This window comes from Schistocerca piceifrons, chromosome X (assembly GCF_021461385.2).
Source record: "Schistocerca piceifrons isolate TAMUIC-IGC-003096 chromosome X, iqSchPice1.1, whole genome shotgun sequence".
Classification (NCBI taxonomy): domain Eukaryota; kingdom Metazoa; phylum Arthropoda; class Insecta; order Orthoptera; family Acrididae; genus Schistocerca; species Schistocerca piceifrons.
The window spans coordinates 61,884,918-61,906,404 of record NC_060149.1 but is presented as its reverse complement, the minus strand read 5'-3'; the positions used below and the strand labels follow the sequence as shown (position 1 = coordinate 61,906,404).

General features: G+C 43.3%; 1 protein-coding gene across 1 annotated transcript in view; it reads left to right on the top strand.

Moving 5' to 3' along the window:
• The window catches only part of LOC124723063 (ATP-dependent helicase brm-like), a 256,556-nt gene that overhangs the window by 212,013 nt on the left and 23,056 nt on the right, over window positions 1-21,487 (top strand). The window contains exons 23-25 of the mRNA XM_047248240.1: window positions 2,126-2,355; window positions 9,920-10,046; window positions 10,371-10,560. Coding sequence (XP_047104196.1) covers window positions 2,126-2,355; window positions 9,920-10,046; window positions 10,371-10,560 — 547 coding nt within the window. The remainder of the gene's footprint in view (window positions 1-2,125; window positions 2,356-9,919; window positions 10,047-10,370; window positions 10,561-21,487) is intronic.

The window sequence follows — 21,487 nt, the reverse complement described above, 5'->3', positions numbered from 1 at the left end:
TTTATCTCCGCGATGCTTATTGAATCCTCTCTAGAGTGTTGAACCGACAGCCTTTCAACTTGAGTTTCAGTTTTGGGGATAACGCAAAGTTGCAAGGTGCCAAATCAGGTGAGTACAGTGGGTGAGGTACAACCGCCATGTTGCTTTTTGCCAAAAAGGTCCTGGTTCAGCAAGGACGTGTGACAGGGCGCGTTGTCGGGATGCAGCAGCCAGTTCCCTTGACGCCAAAGTTCAGGCCATCATCGCCGCACGTTTTCACGGAGCCATCACAAAACGTCACAGTAGTAGGCGGAATTCACTGTTTGGTTGGGTGGGACAAATTCTTTGTGGACAATTCCCTTGGTATCAAAGAAAACGATGATCATGCTCTTCACTTTGCTCTTCACCTGTCTCGCTTTTTTGGGTCTTGGAGAGCCTGGGCTCTTCCACTGGGACAGTTGTTGCTTTGTCTCTGGGCCATAACTGTAAGTCCAGCTCTCGTCACCAGTGATAACCCGTGGCAAGAAGGTTGGATTATCAGATGCAGTCTGCTGAAGGTCCGTGCACACTTCAACATGCTGTGCCTTCTGATTGGCAGTCAAGATCCAATGGTTCGACGTTGATCCGCACAAACCAATTGTTGAAGTTTGGCAACAATGTCTGGCATTGTGCAGCTAACAGGTCTTCCAGTGTGAGTATCATCTTCGACATCTGTACGGCCGGCCCTGAACCGAGCATGCCACTCGCACACACATGCATGGCTCATGCTCTGTCCTCCAAACACTTGTTGAATCATTCCAAGGGTCGCCGTAGCACTTTTCCCGAGATTCACACAGAATTTGATACACACACGCTGTTCTGTTCGCAGACCCATTGTAAAATCGCCACACACCAAACACAGGGTATTATGGAAATCACTGTGGACACATAACACGTCCTCCCAGCTGAATGCCACTCCGCACACTAATTCATCAGATATGCAGCTCTTGCCACCTAGTGGAGCAAAGATCTACTGCTCCTACTTTCCAGATGGCAGCACCAGTCCCGAAAGTTTTGGATTCCACCTCATATTACCTAGAGGCAGAGTGTACCCTGTATGGCATGAGTGGAGCTGGTTCAGGTGCTCACAAAAGATGCCTTAAGGTGTGATCGCCAGGACTAGCTGGCAGCCTTGCATTGCAGTGATGGTTACAGGTATCCAGCCAGGTATACTTCTGAACATATGAGAGCAGACAGAAATGCCAACTGTGCAGGGCAGTGGTTTTTCTATCTGCATTGTAAACATTCGTAAAATACATTCAGCCATGCCATTGAGGCGGGGTGAAATGGAGGTGCAGCAAAATGTTCGATTTCCTTCAGAGTGCAAAACTATCAAAAACCAGTGGATTCAAATTGTAGTCCATTATTAGTGGCAAGAACTCGTAGACCTCAGTAGATAGAAAACTCAGTGGCTTGGGCCTTAGTGGTATTCTCCATCACGGTCTGTTGCTTTTTGATGATGTATGGGTAATGAGAAGAGGCTTTTATTAAAACCAGCCGTGTAGCCATATGGAATACACTCATGAACCTGATCTCTCGGCTGTTTAGTGTGGGCTGGTAGGCTTGGGGGTCTGTACTGGCTGCTGTGTCTGACGAGCTTGGTGGTGTTTGGCCGTGTGTGTGATATTCTCATTGACTTATGGCCAGATGGTTTCTCCCATCAATTTTATCATCATCATCATCAAACAACAGGGTTGCTTGTCATATTATCATTCCTGAAAAAAAAAAATCATTTGTTTCCTGATGAGTACCTGTCATTTGTTTAAGCTAATGTGAAGAAGAGTGTGGTTTGCATTTTGAAAATATGTGTTGTTACTCGCTCTTCTAAGTTTTTACACTTCACCTTCTAGTGTGTTTGCAGAGTGACTGCCTCAGCCTTTTTAATATAGTGGTCATCCAGACATATATATCTGTTACGGCAGTTTAATTGTCCCTTTCTCAACTTCCCATTTTCTTTTGTTATATGTCTGTCTCCTGCATCATTTATGTCCTGTGTCTTATCAGATATGAGTCAAGTAAATAGAAAACTTGTAGCAGTGTAATTTTGTGAAATGATTGGTTCATCTGTACTACATGATATAATAATGTGAAATGTTTTCGATAACAGGCCCTGGAAGAGGATGAAGAAGATGGTGAAGAGGAACAAGCAGTGCATCGATCAAACAAGAAATCACGCAAACGTCAGCGGCTTGACCTTCCGGTCTCACCAGCACCCAACATTTCGGGGGAACCTCACAAGAAACGCCGTAATCGTGATCAAGTCTCCAATTTAGAATCAGTAAATCTGAAGTTGCAGATGAAAGAATTACTTGATGTTGTTATAGGTTATGCTGATAGGTAAGTCTTTCCTTGCTACCCAAAAAACTGGAGTTTAGTTTTTGGATTTAAGTATCTGGTACAATCAGAAGTTAGACTGCTGTTCATTTTCTTTTGTTTATCAACTGAAAAAATATTGCGTAGAAAAAAGAATCCCAAAAACATTTAGCTAGCTGTCTGGATCTCATTCAAGAAACTACTTGTGCTTGCCTTCACCTTCTTTATGACAATCTTTGCTCAGTTGACATACTACCTGTGGAATAGCAGAAGGGGTGTGATTAGGAAGGTATGGATTTGTTTGTAATTAAAAGCACATTACATTATAACCTCCCACAGATATGCATTTCTGTTGTGTTGGGCATCAAAATGATGCTTTGTTGATAGCCATTTGAGGCCCTGAAGATGAAGATGTGCTTTGAAATGCACATTGGCAAATAAAATACACTATTGTAAAGACATTAGACAGGCTTTATTGTTAAGTTTACCAGCAGACATTCTTGTTTTTGAACTTCATCAAATGTTTTATTGTAAAATTTCATTGTGATACTTGTATTATAAAGTGTGATAAGTGTGGGTGTGGATGTAGGTTACTCTGCCAGACAGGTGCATGAGTCATGGGTTGATGTTTCAATTAGGTGATTGTTGTGGGGACCTTGACAGGGAACTCATAGAGGCTCTCACATAAAGCTGTAGACTACGTAGAAGAGGTAAGACAATCCAGGGGGAAAATATTTGTATCTAGAGACCTGAAAATGTAGCGCCTATTTTTGGAGAATTTCACGTCTATTTTTGCCAAAATTCACATGTGTGTGTCACTAACCATTGCCACCAACAATAACTCCGAAAGTATGATAGTAGCTGAAACATTTGTGGGACAAATGTTGCATGGGACAGCGGGGGCCATAATATGATGTTGGTTTTTTTGTTGCTAGATGGGGCCGCTTCGGAGATGTGAAGGTCAACTTCGTTGTTTTTTCTTTTTTAAAATGTGATGCTATAGTTTGGTACCTATTTTCTGATAGTGGCTATTGAGGCAAATCCAATGATGTGTATCAGTAAGGTCTTTGAAGGTCAACAAAGGTGGCATGAGTGTCAATTTACAGAAGGTGTTCGAAGTGATGTCCATTGGTTCAATGCAGTGCTGCAATCATCTTATCATGGATTGAGTTATATTCCTTATCACATCAGCACTTATTGAAGCACATGCTGTGACACTTCTCTCTCACATATCTCCAGGTGTAGTTTGAACATCTTTATAAACGATGTCTTTTATGAATCCCCACAAGAAAAAATCCAGAAGCGTCAAGTCTGGCGAACGAGCTGGCTGTGACACATCTCCTCCGCATCCAATTCCACGTTTTTGGGAATTGTCTCTGCAACTGATTTCTAGCCATCAATGAAAAATGTATCGGACACCCATCGTGTTGATACCACATTCTGTTCTTTGTTCCTAAAGGTATTTCTTCCAATAACAGACCTAATGTTTCTTGCAGGAATGTAGTGTAATTCCTAACTTAAGATATTCTGTAGTTCTGTCCTCCAGAATCCCCCACTATACATTCACCGACTATGGTTTTTGGTGTGCAACTTGCCGCAGCCAACATGGGTTTTCAGTTGCCCAATAATGCATGTTATGTGAATTAACATTTCCATGGTTAGTGAATGTGGCCTCGTCAGTAAATAAAATCAAATTAATAAACGTGTCGTCTCTCTAATCTGAAGTTGATCCCATCAGCAGAATTCAATGCGATGTATACAATCTGTACCAGTTAATTCTTGGTGGAGACTGATATGGTAAGGATGATATTTATGGTGATGCAAACATGAACAACACTACTATGGCTCATGCCTGATTCCATTGATTTGATGTGAACTACCACAAGGATCTCTAACCGCAGTGGTGAGAGTACCAATTTCTGTTTCCTCGTTAGTAACTTTCCTTTGTGGGATATGTTTCTGTTGTGTTAAAGATGCAGTTGTTCTCAATTTATCATACACATATTTAAACATACGTTGTGTAAGGTGAGTAAGTTGAGGATATCTTTCAGCGTAGAAGTCTCTAGCTCTCACTGAATTTCATTGCCATTCTCTGTAAATGACTCGTATCGACTTGTTCTTTGAAGGAATACGTCATTCACACTCGCTTGATTTGACAATACTAGTCTTACTGTTCCTATTAGTGTTGTATTGTGAAACTGTCAGATGGTGTTTACATATCAGTGACATGTTAGATGGATACGTCGTATTTGGCAAATCTTTACTATTTGCACAATACACAAGAGAGATTGTCAGAGCATGTGCTTCGATAAGTGCTGAGGTGATAAGGAATACCACTCAATCCCTGATAAGAAGATTGCAGCACTGCATAATTTTGTATATTTGCATCTTGAGTCAGAAGTTGCATCTACTTACACATTTGTTGCCAAACGCAAATTTTTTGGCAATGAATGTTTGGGTGGCAATCAGCATTCCAATCATTTACATACTTCTATACTCGTATTTACTACAAAAATGAAAAAGTGCACCTCAAAATTAGTTCAGGAAGTTCATCACTATAGAAATGGTAGTTCTGTTGTGTAGTGACTCGATGTGTAGTAACATCTATGAAGGAGTGAAAGTGCTGTTCTTTAGGTTAGTCAGGAGACATTTGGCTCTCCCATTCCAGCATATCTGGGTCATATGGCTGGTGAGGGAGACAGGAACAGTCAGTGTACATGAAAATATTATTCCATTAAGCTCGAACAACTGCAGGCGCATGCTTTCATCTCGGGCACAGCCTGGCATTGGCCTGCTATGTCCCCGTGTCAGTACAGTAGGCATGGCAGACATAGCTGAAGTTTACACATGCTACTGGAAAGCAGTGCCTTATTCGACAATATTGATGCACTGGGTGCTGGAATGGAAGTGGCAGCCACAGCCCCGCGGCTTGGGTGGCAGCGGCCGGAAGACAACTTCTGGTGTAGTGGACAGGTGCCCAGTGATGCGGCAGATGCAGTGCTGCCCAGAGTGACGAATGCTGGGATACTACAAGGTGTCGGACCTCAGTGATGCAGAGGTAGGAGGACCTCAGTTTGTGCCTTAGACCGTGAGGCGGCAGCAGCAGGATAAATCGGCAGGTGGTCTTGTGGAGACAGAAGCAAAGTGAAGGTGACATGATGGTTAGGTCATCAGGCAGCAGTTGTTAGTTCACACCCTAACTGTGTAGAAGAATGACATTAACCCCAAAACGGAGACAGATGTGTGACCGACACATGTCGATACCTGCTCAGCTGGACTATATATGCCCAAAGGGGGCTCCTTAACATGAAAGAGGAGTACTACTGCGTACTTCAGTACTGTCAATACTTCCTGAAGGCTGGTTATTGCCTGGAGAACTGGGTCCTTATTGAGGAAGCTGCCACTACTGTGGAATGCTGCATTGGCTGGCTGCGACTTATGCCCTGGAAATGGAACTGGACTTTTATCATGGCCTAATTGCTGCAGTAAAATGCTCTTACTAAAAGCCTGCCCTCTTTAAATTTGAAATAGTGCAAAATAGTGCATGTTTACAACCACCTCTACATGGAACCATATACCCCAGGAGTATTTCAGGAGGTCTTACGTAATGGGAATATCTGTTTCATTGGAACAAGCGCATTTCGGAACTCCTATGGTGCCATCCTCCAATATTGCTCTCTCTCATATTATGCTTTACCACCTTTGTAGAATTTAGTAAGTGGAGAGTAGTCAGTTATTCACACTGAGGTAAACGTAATCAGATCTGCACATGCCTGGCAGATAGAGCAGTGCTGAAAATCAGATGTCAACATTAGTGCTCACCAAGACAATCTGAATGTTTTACAACTGATTTGATATGTTTCAGTGTAGTGATGGCTTTCAAAAGGGGATGTATTATGTTACAACTACAATCCACCAGGTTGTTGAAGTGTGCAGTCCAGTCTTCCAGTAGGCTCAAAGACACCATGATATCAGAAATACTTCTCTGTAACTGTGTGTGTGTGTGTGTGTGTGTGTGTGTGTGTGTGTGAGTGTGTGTGTGTGTTTTTCTTTGTATGGATGGGTGGGTTGGTGAGAGCACGCTTGTTGCACTGTGGGTATACAAATGCATGCCAACTACAGACAACCTCACAGCGTTTTAAATAACAAGTGTGAAATGTTGCCAAATTATTGCTGAAAGTAACCATATCATTCACTTGAACTGGGATAGGGAAACCATGAAAAACCTTATTCTGGATGCCCTGCTCGAGGTTTGGGCCAAATGCAAGGCCCTGTAGCAAGAAGGGCCACAGTGTGGGTACGTGAACAGCATCAACAGTCCCACCAAGTTAACAGTGCTGTGGGAGACATTCAAGAGGCTTTAATTGCAAGGCATGCGGTGCCATACAATTGCTGCAAGATGAATGGCCATCTCTACACAAGCCTAAAAGATGCGTCCTAGAAAAGTGTGGAGATTTAGCGAGGATTACAGGCAACTGTTAAACAGAATTCAGTTTTCCATAATTACAGAAATATTCTTAAAGTGAGCACTTGGAGCTTCAGCTCCATGAATTACATTCTAACTGTCCCATTTCTACACAGATTGATTCAACATTGTCTGTGGCATGTGACACAATAAGATTCATTACAGCTTGCTGTGGCAATTCAGAGCGAAACTCAGGAAATTCTACTTAACGTTTTAAATGTACAATAAGAGGGAGGATAATTTTCTAAATTGTGGAAAGGAGCTCTTTTCTGTTCCCTCACTGGAACCCAGGAGAAACAAAATCAACTTTACAAAGTATCAATCTACTGTCTTCAGTAGTTGTGTAGGGAATGTCACCTTGTCTTGCTCATAGTATACAGACAATGACACTCCTTATTTGCTTTCAGTGTGGGTGCAGGAGATATATGAACAGATCCTCATACCTGAAGGGATTTAGTCTGGTCAAAGTAGAATTTGGGACTAACCCCATTTTCACCTACTGTGTAGGAGTTGCTGAGCTTCAATTTAATATCAGATGGCAACAGCACCTCATGTTTCAGCAAACATACAAAATGAATTCTGTACCTCCAGGCACCATGCTCCACATGCATCCATGTGCTCAAAAACCACAGAGTGATGTGACATCATGGTAAAGATACAGAACTCATATTTGAGAAGAAAAGGGTTTCAAATCTCCATCCAGCCATCCATATTTAGATTTCTCTTGAGTTCTTAAAATCACTTGATTAGATTGCTAGAATGAGTCCTTAGAGAAACCCACAGTTATACCAGATTCATTGCTTACATTTTTTAGTAGAAACCTAACTTTGTAATTCCAATTCCCTATTATCTGTCAGTGCTTGCAGCAGTTCCCACACTGTACACACAGGGTCAAGACATAAATTGCTTGATAAAATATACAAAAGAAATCAGTCAATTGCAGTTGATTTTACTAAAATGTTCTTTGTGTTTTAACCTTCCATATTCTAGACAGATTAGATTAGATTAGATTAATACTAGTTCCATGGATCATGAATACGATATTTCGTAATGATGTGGAACGAGTCGAATTTTCCAATACATGACATAATTAGGTTAATTTAACAACATACTTAAGTTAATATAACAACTTTATTTTTTTGTGTTTTTTTGTTTTTCTTTATTTTTTATTTTATTTATTTTTTATTTTTTTCTTAATTTATATCTAAAAATTCCTCTATGGAGTAGAAGGAGTTGTCATTCAGAAATTCTTTTAATTTCTTCTTAAATACTTGTTGGTTATCTATCAGACTTTTGATACTATTTGGTAAGTGACCAAAGACTTTTGTACCAGTATAATTCACCCCAAATTTTTACGTGTTTACTTTTATTTTAACAATTACAGTTTCAAAAGGAACCTTACTGTGTACTGTCCTAAACTGAAGAAGGAACAGTTTGCAGGAAGCACATTGACAGATGTGACTTGGAACCATGAAATTCTTTTCTAGCATATTTGCATAAAATTGTGAAAGCTTCAGGTAACTGTAATGATAAGAATCAAGAAGGTCTCTGCCCCTGCAGTGGGATTTTTTTTATGATATCAGAGATCATAATTGTATTCCTGAGTATGAGGACACAAAGTGGCCCTTTAAAGATTCAATACTAGCTGTAAAAATAATACTTATGTGCAGATATAATCTGACAATCATGTTCAAATCTAATCCATTTAACTTTTTACTGGTCTTTTTCATTTTGTAGTCTCTAGTAAAGATGACATAGCTACCAAAAATAAATGAATCATTATTGACATTCTCAAAACAAACATTACTTCGTTATATGGCATTTGATTTCGTCCGTTCTTCTTTTTGTCTCAAAATGAATAAATTTTACATTAGTATTTTGAACAAAGACCCCCCCCCCCCCCCCCCACCAATATCTTAATTTCGTAGAAGAGTGTGGTGGTTTGTCTGTCCACATAATTTTAATGTCAATTTACTGGCATACCAGAATACATTTCAGATAACAGTTCAATGAAAGGTTTGCAGCAAGATTAAATTTATCTTTTGTATAAAGATAATGAGTTCATTTTGCTATCCTTGCACCTCAGCAATACAAAGCTCATAGCTATTCACACACAATGGAGGACGTTACCAGTGCAAGACACACAAGGTTACCAAAAGGGTCTCTCTCATCACACCTCAAAGGTAACACCTCTGGTGGTGATCTGTTCATAAAGGGATGGGCTCTGCAGCCTTCAGTTATTGCTTTGTTAGCCTTGAATTCCATCTATATCTTCTTGCTGCATCCATTACCAGATCCTCACTATGTACTTGTTTTCTTTTGGACTGCTTTTAACTCTAATATGAAAACTTGTATTATAGACATAAACTTGCTTGGAGTATACTCTTTAGCCTATGCTGCTCTAGGCTCATCATTGTTTGTGTCTGTATCTGCTCCTCTGTATTTTCCACTTGTAATAGACCTCTGTTAGTACTGACACAAAATTTATTGAATTTGGTAGATATCAGTTGAAAGAAGTTGAGTGATTTCAATCCATGCCAGCAGATCATCAGTACTGGGTGTCCAAAAGCACTGCTAGTAGTTAAGTTACAGGAATGCCCTTCTGCCTGAATATCTCGGTTTTCTGTCCCCTATCCCTCCATCCTTTCCTTCCAGTTTGTGACTATTCAGTTTCTTAGTCCCGTTTGTTTCAACGTACCCTCATAATACTGTGTGCTTGTATTACATGTATTTTGGAATTTTAATTTATATTTTGTCCATTTTGCTGTTTTTAATTGTTGAAGAGTGTGAATTCCTCCTGCTCCTCACCCTCTCCTCCCCTCTCTCTCCAGAACTATCATGTAGTATTTTGCTTGTAGTGTAGCATATAGTTCCGTCAGCAATGATAGGGCTGAATGTCTGTCATAGGTTCTCCTCTATGAATCCAATCACAGAGAGTGAATAACGTTAAAGTTAGACGGCTGGTGTGTAGGTTGGTGTGTTTCTAATGTTTTTGTGTTGAGATTCAAGGTGTTTCACATATTTATTAACTTAACTGTTTCATTAGTTGCAAACTAACAACATGTATACATTGCCATCAAAACAATGACAAATTCTGTATACACTGAGTGTGTATCTTTCCAGTGATGGCCGTTACATAAGTGAGCCATTTATGGAACTGCCTTCGAGAAAGGAACTTCCTGACTATTATAAAATCATAAGGCGGCCTCTCGATATTAAAAAGCTTAAGCAAAGGATTGAAGATAACAAGGTGTGTATTGCGGAACAATTGTTTCCTGTTTATAGTTGCTTCTCTTATAAGTAATTATAATAATTATTTTCAGTTTCTTTTGTATTACTTTCCAACAGGATTAGGTTCCTTTATCTCTTGAATCTGTTGATGTAACTACATCCTGGACAGAATTACTGCTACTAGTCTAGAATTATGCCACGGTGATTGTGTTTATAAATGGAGTTTTCTTGAAATTATACAGTAAGACTTGAGAAAGTAATTTGTAAAAATGGTAGAATGCATTAGTGATCCATTTGCAAAATTATGATTACATTTTGTGTTTATTATTGTGTTTTTTTTCAGTATGTGTCTATGAATGATCTAGCTAAAGATTTTATACTGATGTGCCGTAATGCCCAGAAATACAATGAAGAAGGTTCATTGATTTATGAAGATTCTATTGTTCTTGAAAGAGTGTTCACTGTGGCAAGACAGCGAATGGAATCTGGTGACTGCAGTACTACACAAGTAAAACATGAAGATAATGATATTGGTAATGGATCTTTATACTCGATGAGCGTTCCTAACTAAGTAAGTTTCTGTAATAATAGTTAGTCATAACAAAACTACCAGGAGCCCTGCTAGTGCATGATGGAGTATTTTGGTAACTCGCTTTATTCATTTTACCAGCTTATCTATTTGGAACAGATTGCCCAGAGCTTGAACTAGAATTGTTTGTTAGTTCTTCCAAACTATTTTTTCTGGACACAGCTGCATTGTAGTTTCTGTCTGAACATATAGATGTTCATTGTGAAATGAGACATCACTGTGTAGAATATAGACTGTGACTCCACTTGAAACTAGATTACATGGTGAGGAATGAATTGTCATTGAAATAACATTCCATTGTTATTGCTAAGACATGAACTGCAATAGAAAAAGAGAGTGGACCAATATATGTGTGGAAGTAAATTCAGATTGCAGAGGAATCTCAATTGCAGATGGAGAAAGCTGTGCCGAACAATCAATCTGTTTTTCATTTGAGTAATCATCCATAATGTTGTAGTTCCTTGTAAGGGTGCAGCCTACTTTTTTCTTTTCTTTTTGCATGTTTGCGGCATATTGGGACACAAATTTCACAATGCTGAATTTATGATAGCTAGATTATTTCATTCGTATTGTACCTTGCATTCTGTAGTGTAGGATTAGTAGATAGGAAGCTTCGCTTGCAATTTTCCATGCAGACAGTATTAGGAGGGTGGTCCCGTAAGGACCTGCCCCTACAAAGAAAACACACAAATTTTGGGAAAAAAGTATTTATTTTTCAACTTAGTTCGATACCCTTTTTATAATGAAAACTGTCTTACTCCTCAAAATAGTCCTTAACTGCAGACATCGCACCTTCATTTGTTGGAAATCTTCAACTACCAAGCCATTTTTTCAAGTTTGGGAACAGAAAATAATCAGAGGGTGCATGAGGTAGCAATTTAAACTTTAATTCATTAATTTTGGCCATTGCAATAAGGGACTTGGGAGCTGGTGCATTGTCCTGTAGAAACACTTACTTCTTGGCCAAATGCGGCTGTTTCTGCATGATTTTTTTGCCCAAACATTGCAATAAGTTTGCATAATACTCGCCATTGATAGTTTTTCATTTTTTAAGGTAGTCAATGAAAATTATCCCATGCGCATCCCAAAAACTGATGCCATGACCTTGCATGCAGATGAAACGGTCTTTGCCTTTTTTGGAGTTGGTTCTCCAATTTGTGCCGATTGGTTTGAGTGTTCTTTTGTCTCGGGAGTGAAGGGTTGGACCCGTGTTTCATCCGTGGTTATGTAATGACGCAAAAAATCAGCTTTGTTGCTGAGAAACTTTGCTAAACACTCAATTGAAATGTTTTCATGTCACTGTTTTTGCTTGAGTGTGAGCAAACACGGCACAAACCTTGCACACAGTTTTCTCATGCCCAAATTGTCAGATAATATGCGGTGTACCACACTTTATGAATGGCCGGCCGGAGTGGCCATGCGGTTCTAGGTGCTACAGTCTATAGCCGAGCGACTGCTATGGTCGCAGGTTCGAATCCTGCCTCAGGCATGGATGTGTGTGTTGTCCTTAGGTTAGGTTTAATTAGTTCTAAGTTCTAGGCGAATGATGACCTCAGAAGTTAAGTCCCATAGTGCTCAGAACCATTTGAAACATTTGAACTTCATGAATGCATACTATGTCTGCTAGCTCGTGCACTTTGTCAACGATCATCTAGTACCACTTTGTGGGTATTCTTCACCATTTCCGGAGTAGTCACCTCATTTGGTGCAACATTATGATGCTCGCCTTGGCAGCTTGTACAGCCTCATTTAAACGCAGCTACCCAATATTTTACTGTTGTCAGTGAAGGAGCAGACTATCCCGAAGTAGAATCTAGCTCAGCTTTAATATTGATAGCACTGAGGCCTTTCCAAAAAAAAAAAAAAAATTGTATCACATAACGATGACCAATTTTCTCCATTTTCACAAGTTCACACTCAATGTTCACTATTGGTGGCTGCCAAACAAATACTAAACAATGTGGCATCTTCAGACTTGAAACATATGCTTCATAGATTGTATACTTTCTAATCTAGAGATATTTTTCAACAGCGACTGCTATCTCTGTCAGGCTGGGTACTTACAGGAATACCCTTGTATGTATATGTTGTGTGCTTGCTTCTGAACATTTTCATGAACTTAGCCAAGTACTTATCTACATACACATGTACAGCTACATGGATACTTTGAAAATTACACTTATATGCCTGGCAAAGGGGTCATTGAACTACATTCACAATAATTCTCCATTATTCCACTCTCGAATAGTGCACAGGCAGAAAAAAATGAACACCTGTATCTTCCCGTGTGAGCTCTGATTTCCCAAATTTTATTATGGTGATGGTTTCTCCCTATGTAGGTCATCATCAGCAAAATACTTTCACATTCGGAGGAGAAATTTGGTGATTGAGATTCCAGTGCAATGTAAAACGCCTTTGTTTTAGTGGTGTCCATCCCAGCTCCTGTATCATGTCTGTGACACTCTCTCCCCCGTTTTGTGATAATACAAAATGTGCTGCTGCTCTTTGAACTTTCTTGATGTACTCTGTTAATCCTATCCAGTAAGGATCCAAGACCCCCCCAGGGGGTCCACAACTCTTCCGTGGATACGTGCGTGGCGAGCACGGGGCCCCGAGCCATTGCAGCCTTCTTTCTCTCCCGGGCTGCATTTCCTTTCCCTTCCCCTCCTTTCCCCTCCATACCCCTTTCCCCTCGCCCTCTCCTCTCCCTCTATTGGTGTCCTTGCTTATGTTGGCCCCCGCTATCCTCCTGGTTCTGTTGGTTTTACACTCTGGCTTTGTTGCGTAATCATCTCCTCCTTTTGGCATTCCTTGGTCCCCCTCTGGGGTTTGACCTCCATTCCAAAATTTCTCTTCCGTAGTGTGAGCCATTTGGGGAAGAGCACCTTACCTAGTGTCTCCGACGTGTGCCCTCCTAGTATATTCCACCTTTTCTTCTACGTCGTTGTCTGATGCTAGGGTGCATAGCCAGCACGGTAGCCAGCCCGTGTGGTGGGGTCGCTATGTACCCTTTTGGTTGAGCCCCCTGAACACACAGGGATCACACTTCTGATACCTGAGCTGTGACCTCCTCATGCATGCCTTGGAGTGGTTGCTCGTCATCCTGGAGCATCGGAACTCCCGGCAATGGCCGCCGTGCCAGACGGCCCTTGCTGTGGCTGGGTGGCGCCCGTGAGGAGAGCCCCTGATCGGAGTGGGTGGTATCAGGGCGGACGCTGTGCAGATGAAACGCATAAGGGTCCAAACCTCTGGCCGCTCTTCTGCGGCCGTCTCTCTGCGTGGTACTGATTCCTCAAGTGCTGCTTCTCTTGCCCCTTCGGCCTTCCCTTCCGTGGCTACCCCCTGGGAGGAGGGTCAGGCCCGTCGTCTAGGGGCAAAACCTTTCCCCCGTTATCTAGTTTGCACCAGGACTGATGGAGATACTTTCACCAGTGTCAAACCTTTATTCTTTGTGGAACACATTGAAGACAAGTTCGGCGAAGTGGACTCCCTGAGCAAGATGCGGTCGGGTTCATTACTGATAAAAACTGTTTCGGCTGCCCAATCTGCGGCCCTTCGTGCCTGTACCCATCTTGGCACAATTCCCGTGTCCATTACCCCTCACCAGTCTCTAAATATGGTACAAGGTGTGATTTTTCACAGAGACCTCATCCTTCAAACTGATGAGGAACTTCGGGACAATCTCGGACGGCGGGGTGTTCACTTTGTTCGGCGTGTTCAGAAGGGTCCTAAAGATAATCGTATTGATACTGGTGCCTTTATCCTGGCCTTTGAAGGGGATACCCTTCCTGAGAAAGTTAAGATTATGGTCTATCGCTGTGATGTGAAGCCGTACATCCCACCTCCTATGCGGTGTTTTTAAGTGCTTGCGTTTTGGCCACATGTCTTCTCGCTGTACCCAGGACCCTCTCTGTGGTGACTGTGGACGTCCACTCCATGAGGGGAGTCCCTGTGTTCCCCCTCCTGTATGTGTAAATTGTCATGGTAGTCATTCTCCACGTTCAGCAGATTGCCCAGTCTATAAGAAAGAAAAAAAGATACAGGAGTATAAGTCTCTTGATCGTTTAAGCTACACAGAGGCCCGTAAGAAATATGCACGATTGCACCCTGTGTCCATGACATCTAGTTACGCCTTGGTTACATCTTCATCCCTTCCTCCCCCTTCCTTACCCCCGTCCCGGACCCCTCTCCTTCCCCCCTCCCCTGCGGCTCCCACACCTTCTCCTCTGGGCGCCGCTCCCCCTCCCCAGCCGGAGAAGTGTCCCACTCCTTCGGCGTCTGCCGGTCAAGGGCGCCTCTCCCGGGATGCCCCTTCCCGGCACCTTCCAGGTCAAAGGTCTGCTGCAGCGCGGCGACCGCGAGAGCCGCGGTCTATCGGCCCCCAGGTCGCCCGGTCTCTTTCTGTTCCTGATCTTGCTGCAGCTGGCTCCATTATGCCACACAGCCCTCCTCGATCTCAGCCTGAAAAGAAGAAGAAACATAAGTCCCGGGACAAAGAGCCTCTGGTGTCACCGGAGGTCCCTTCCCCGGCTTCACAACCGGATTCTGACCTGTCGTTTATGGATGTCGCCCCCTCCTTGTCGGTGACGGGTGGGGACCCGGCGGTATGACTGGATTTAGCGTGTTCAGCCCTCATTTAAACCATCGTTCTGTGGTTCTCCAATGGAACTGTAATGGCTACTATCGTCACCTTCCGGAATTGAAATCCCTTCTTTCGTCCTACTCAGCAGCTTGTGTGGTTCTCCAGGAATCTCATTTTACTGATGCTCACTCACCGACCCTCCGTGGGTTCCGTGTTTTCTGTCGAAATCGGGTCGGACCCTTGCGGGCTTCTGGTGGCGTTTGTACGTTGGTCCGTACAGACATTGCTAGCACGTGGATTCCTCTCCAAACTACATTGGAAGCAGTTGCTGTTAGGGTCCACTTAGACTCTGCAGTCACAGTATGCAATCTTTATCTCCCTCCTGACAGGACTCTTACACCTGCTGCCTTAACCACCCTTCTTCAGCAACTTCCTCCTCCCTTCCTCCTCCTTGGGGATTTTAATGCTCATCATCCTTTGTGGGGCAGTGCCTTTCCATCTAGACGAGGTCTTCTTATCGACCAATTTATTGCAGACCACGACCTGTGCCTTCTTAATGATGGCTCCCCTACTCATTTCAGTGCTGGTCATGGTACCTTTTCTGCCATTGATCTTTCTCTTTCTTCTCCCTCTCTCCTCCCTTCATTACACTGGTCGCCACACGACGACCTTTGTGATAGTGACCATTTCCCGTTGATTATCACGCTCCCTTCCCGCTCCCCGATGGAGAGGTTACCTCGTTGGTCTTTCCACCGTGCCGATTGGCCTCTATATACTGCACAGGTCGAGTTTTCTCCCTCTTTGTCGGGTTGTATTGATGACGTCCTACGTGACGTGTCTGACGCGATTGTTCGCGCTGCTAACCGTGCTGTCCCGCGCTCATCTGGACAATTTCGTCGTCGGCAAGTCCCGTGGTGGAGTACGGCCATTGCCATTGCCATCCGTGATCGCCGTCGAGCTTTGCAACACTTTAAGAGGCACCCATCTGTAGCCAGCCTTTCTACCTTTAAGCGCCTTCGCGCTAAAGCCCGTTATTTAATCAAACAGAGCAAGCGGATATGTTGGGAACGATTCGTTTCTTCCCTTGGTTCCACTGTCCCTCTGTCACGGGTATGGGCTACACTTCGCTCTCTCCAAGGTTGCCATCGGCAGTCCCCCCTCCCAGGCCTTCACCTCCCAGATGGCATTTGTACGGACCCATTAGTTCTCGCAGAACATCTTGCGACCCATTTTGCAGTGGCATCAGCGTCGGCCTCCTATCCAGCTGCTTTCCTTCATCAAAAACAGCAGGCTGAAGCTGTCACCTTATGTTTCACCACTTGTGAGTCAGAATCTTACAACGAACCTTTCACTGAATGGGAATTTCTTTCTGCTCTATCTGCTTCTCATGATACGGCTCCTGGCCCAGATTCCATTCATAACCAGCTGCTTCAACATCTCAGTGCTCCACAACGGCACCATCTTCTTCGGGTGTTTAACCGTATCTGGCTCCAGGGTGACTTCCCTTCTCAGTGGAGGGATAGCATTGTGGTTCCTGTCCTTAAGCCTGGTCAGAACCCCCTATCTGTTGACAGCTATCGGCCAATTAGTTTGACCAATGTTGGTTGTAAGTTACTTGAACGGCTGGTAGCCCGTCGGCTCACTTGGGTCCTCGAATCTCGGGATCTATTGTCCCCTTACCAGTGTGGCTTTCGAGAGGGACGATCTCCAATCGATCATTTGCTTCGCTTGGAATCCGCAGTTCGGCAGGCTTTTTCCCAGCGCCGCCATTTGGTTGCAGTGTTTTTTGACCTTCGCAAGGCCTATGACACGGCCTGGCGCCATCACATCTTACTAACCCTTCATCAGTGGGGTCTTCGGGGCCCCCTCCCGATTTTTATCCGCCAGTTCCTGATCCATCGGTCATTCAGAGTTCGAGTTGGTACTGCTTTTAGTTCTCCACGGACCCAGGAGACGGGCATCCCACAGGGTTCTGTCTTGAGTGTCCTTCTTTTCCTCATTGCTATCGATGGACTTGTGGCCTCTGTCGGTCCCTTGGTCGCCCCTGCCCTGTATGTGGATGATTTCTGCATTTGGGTTAGTTCCTCCTCGATGCCATCTGCAGAACGGCAGCTCCAGGTGGCTATACGGCGTGCCTCTGCATGGACCCTCTCCCACGGGTTTCAATTCTCTCCTTTAAAATCGCGGGTGGTCCACTTCTGTCGCCGTACTACGGTCCACCCTGATCCAGAGCTCTATCTCGCTGCACAAAGATTGCCTGTGGTTCCACAGTTTCGTTTCCTAGGTCTTCTTTTCGACAACAAGCTCACTTGGCTGCCCCATATCAGACTCCTGAAGGTAGGATGTTTCCGTAAACTCAATGTCCTTCGCTTCCTTGCCCACTCCTCCTGGGGTGCGGACCGTTCCCTCCTCCTCCGTCTTTATCGTGCTCTAGTTCTGTCACGTTTGGACTATGGTTGTCAAGTTTATGGTTCAGCTGCTCCTTCCACGCTGCACGTGCTGGATCCAGTCCACCATCGTGGTATCCGTTTGGCCACCGGTGCCTTCCCTACTAGCCCTGTTGATAGTCTCCTGGTTGAAGCTGGGATCCCCCCCCTTTCTGTTCGGCGGTCCCAGCTTCTGGTGTCTTATGCCCTTACTATCCGTTCTTCTCCCACTCATCCTTCCTATTCTATCCTATTCCCAGACCATGGACGTCGCCCGCCTGACTCCCGCCCTCGGGCGGGTTTACCGGTTGGGCTGCGCCTTGCGTCTCTTACCCGTGATTTTCGGCTTCCTTCTTTGTCCTGTCTTCCTCGCTCCCTCCCCTCCACCCCTCCTTGGTTAGTTCCTCGGCCTCGAATTCGGATGGATCTCCGCCGCGGTCCGAAAGATTCCATCCCCCCGGTGGTGTTCCGTTCCTTTTTCCGCCAAATTTTATGGGAGTTTCGGGATGCTGTTGTTTTTTACACTGATGGCTCTAAATCTGCTGATCATGTTGGGTATGCCTTCACGTCCTTTGTTGGAACGGAAAATCATCTACTGCCACCCTCATGTGGGGTGTTTACTGCGGAATTGATGGCAATTTCCCGGGCCCTTACCTTTATTAAACAATCCCAACACAACCGCGTTTTGTTATGTACGGACTCGATGAGTGGCCTTCTTGCTATTGACCGGTGTTTTTCGCGCCATCCCTTGGTCTCTGCCATCCATGACCATCTCGCTGATCTTCACCGTGCTGCTTGTTCCATTGACTTCCTATGGGTCCCGGGCCATGTGGGTATCCCGGGTAATGAGCTCGCTGATCGTTTGGCTGGGGGAGCAGTTACTTACCCCCCGTTTTCTGTAACCCCTCCTGCAGCCGATTTACGGCTTCACATCAAATCCCACTTTGCACAGTCATGGGCCAATTCTTGGGAGGCTACTCCACTGTCTAATAAACTTCGTGCCATTAAGGTGAATACAGGCCCATGGCGTTCTTCCTTTAGCCTCTCCCGCAAGGACTCGACCACGCTGTGTCGTCTCCGCATTGGCCATACCAGGCTGACCCATGGTTTCCTTTTGCGTGATGAGCCACCCCCGCTATGTGGTTGTGGAGCCTTCCAGTCAGTGGCCCACATTTTGGTTGAATGCCCCCTTCTTTTGGCTCTGCGTGCTAAGTACAGACTCCCCCACACTTTACCTTTGATGTTGGCTGACGATTCCCGGATGGTCTCTCTGGTTCTAGGTTTCCTCCGGGAGAGTGGTTTTTATTCTCAGTTTTAAAGTTTTTAATCTCCCTCTGGTGTTGGGGCAGGGCGGTGAGTGTTTGGGTGTCTCCCACTGTAGGCAGTGTTCAGAGATTCCCGATTCACCTCCCTGACCGGAATCCTCTTTTCTTTCCCTTTTACTCTGTTTTTACCCCTTCTTTTTAAGGCTTGGTTAGTTTTTCTATTCCCATACGTACTTTCTGCATTATAGCAGTTGTACCTTTTAAGTCACAGGTGGTCTTGCCTATGCTGTTTCAGCATAGTGTTGGGTTCGTTCTCTTGCCAACTTCCCTCATTTGTTTTTACTAATGACAACGTGACTGCCCTTTTACGTTTCCCCTTTATCCGTTTTATTTTTCTGACTATACTGAGATGTCCCGTTAGCAGAATGGAGTCTATTTGAAACAAGGGACTGATGACCTTGCTGTTTGGTCCCTTTAACCTCAAACAACCAACCAACCAACCAAGGATCCAAGACCATGCAGCAGTACTCCTAAAGAGGACGAACAAGCATTGTGTAGGCAGTCTCTTTAATAGATCTGACATTTTCTAAGTGTTACGCCAATAAAGTGCAGTGTCTCGTTTGCGTTCTCCAAACAATTTTCTGTGTGTTCTTTCCAATTTAAATTGTCCGTAATTGTAATTCCTAGGTACTTAGCTGAATGTATGGCCTTAAGATTCGATCCGGAACCGCGCTGCTGCTACTGTCGCAGGTTCGAATCCTGCCTCGGGCATGGATGTGTGTGATGTCCTTATGTTAGTTAAGTTTAAGTAGTTCTATTTCTAGGGGACTAATGACCTCAGATGTTCAGTCCCATAGTGCTCAGAGCCATTTTGGCCTTAAGATTAAGACTGATTTATCATGTAACCAAAGTTTAATGCATTCCTTTTAGCACTCATGTCGATTACCTTGCACTTTTCATTATTTACGGTCAATTGCCAATTTTTGCACCATTCAGATATCTTTTCTAAATCATTTTGCAATTTATTTTGATCTTCTGATGAGTTTACTAGGTAATAAATGACTACATCATCTGCAAACAACCTAAGGCGGCTGTTCAAATTGTCTCCTAAATCATTTATGTACATAAGGAACTGCAGAGGGCTTATAACAGTACCTTGGGGGATGCCACGAATCAGTTTTGTTTTACACAATGACTTTCCATCAATTACTATGAACTTTGACCTTTCTGACAGGAAATCACAAATCCAGTCACATAACTGAGACGATATTCCATAAGCACGCAATTTTACTAAAAGCCACTTGTGTGGTACAGTGTCAGAAGCCTTTTGGAAATCTACAGAATCAATTTGAAATCCCTTGTCAATAGCACTTAACACTTGATGTGTGTAGAGAGCAAGTTGTGTTTTACAAGAACGATGTTTTCTAAGTGTGTGTTGACTGTGTGACAATAGACCATTTTCTTCAAGGTAATGCATAATGTTCAGAGAAACTATATGTTCCAAAGTCCTGCTGCATATCGATGTTAATAGTACAAGCTTGTAACTTAATTGATTACTCCTACTACCTTTCTTGAGTATTGGTGTGACCTGTGCAACTTTCCAGTCTTTGGGTATGGCTCTTTCATTGAGCGACCAGTTGTGTATGATTGTTAAGTATGGAGCTATTGCATCAGCATACTCTGAAAGGAATCTAATTGGTATACAGTCTGGACCAGAATACTTGCTTGTATTAAGTGATTTGTTGCACTACTCCAAGGATATCTACTTCTAAGTTACTCATGGTGGCAGCTGTTCTTGGTTCAAATACTGGAATATTTATTTCATCTTCTTTGGTGAAGAAATTTCAGAGGGCTGTGTTTAGTAACTCTGCTTTCACAGCACTGTCGTTGATGGTATTTCCATTACTAGCATGCATAGAAGGCAGTGATTGTGTCTTTCCACTAGCGTACTTTACACATGACCAGAATCTCTTTGAATTTTCTGCCAAGTTTTGAGAAAAAACTTCATTGTTGAAAGTATTATAAGCATCTCCCATTGATGTCAGTGCTAAATTTCGAGCTTCTGGCCAATCTTGGAGATTTTGCATTCATTTAAATTTGGCATGCTTTTTTCTTTGTTCCTGCAACAGTGTTCTGACGCATTTTGTCTACCAAGGGGCATCAGCTCGGTCGTTTGTTAATTTATTTGGTGTAAATCTCTCAATTGCTGTCAATACTATTTCTCTGAATTCGAGCCCCATTTGGTCTACACTTACATTGTTAATTTGGAAGGAGTGGTGAATTTTTGTCTGCTATTCGGATAGGTATATTTTTCGTTTCGTTTTGGAGGATTTGGGAGTTGCAATATTCAGTCTCATGATGATAACCCTGTGTTCATTAATCTCTATATCTAGTGATTATAAAGAATCTGCGTCGATTGCAAATACAATATTCGCAATTAAGGCGTATTCTTTATAATCATTACATTATTTACAATTGCTGATGCGGTGCAATGTTAAAAGTTCTCAATCCCTATATCCATTTTGATGCTCGTTATTAGCTCAAGATTATATGTTGCTAAGAGGTGAAGTGTGTTTTCACAACCGTTTACTATTCATG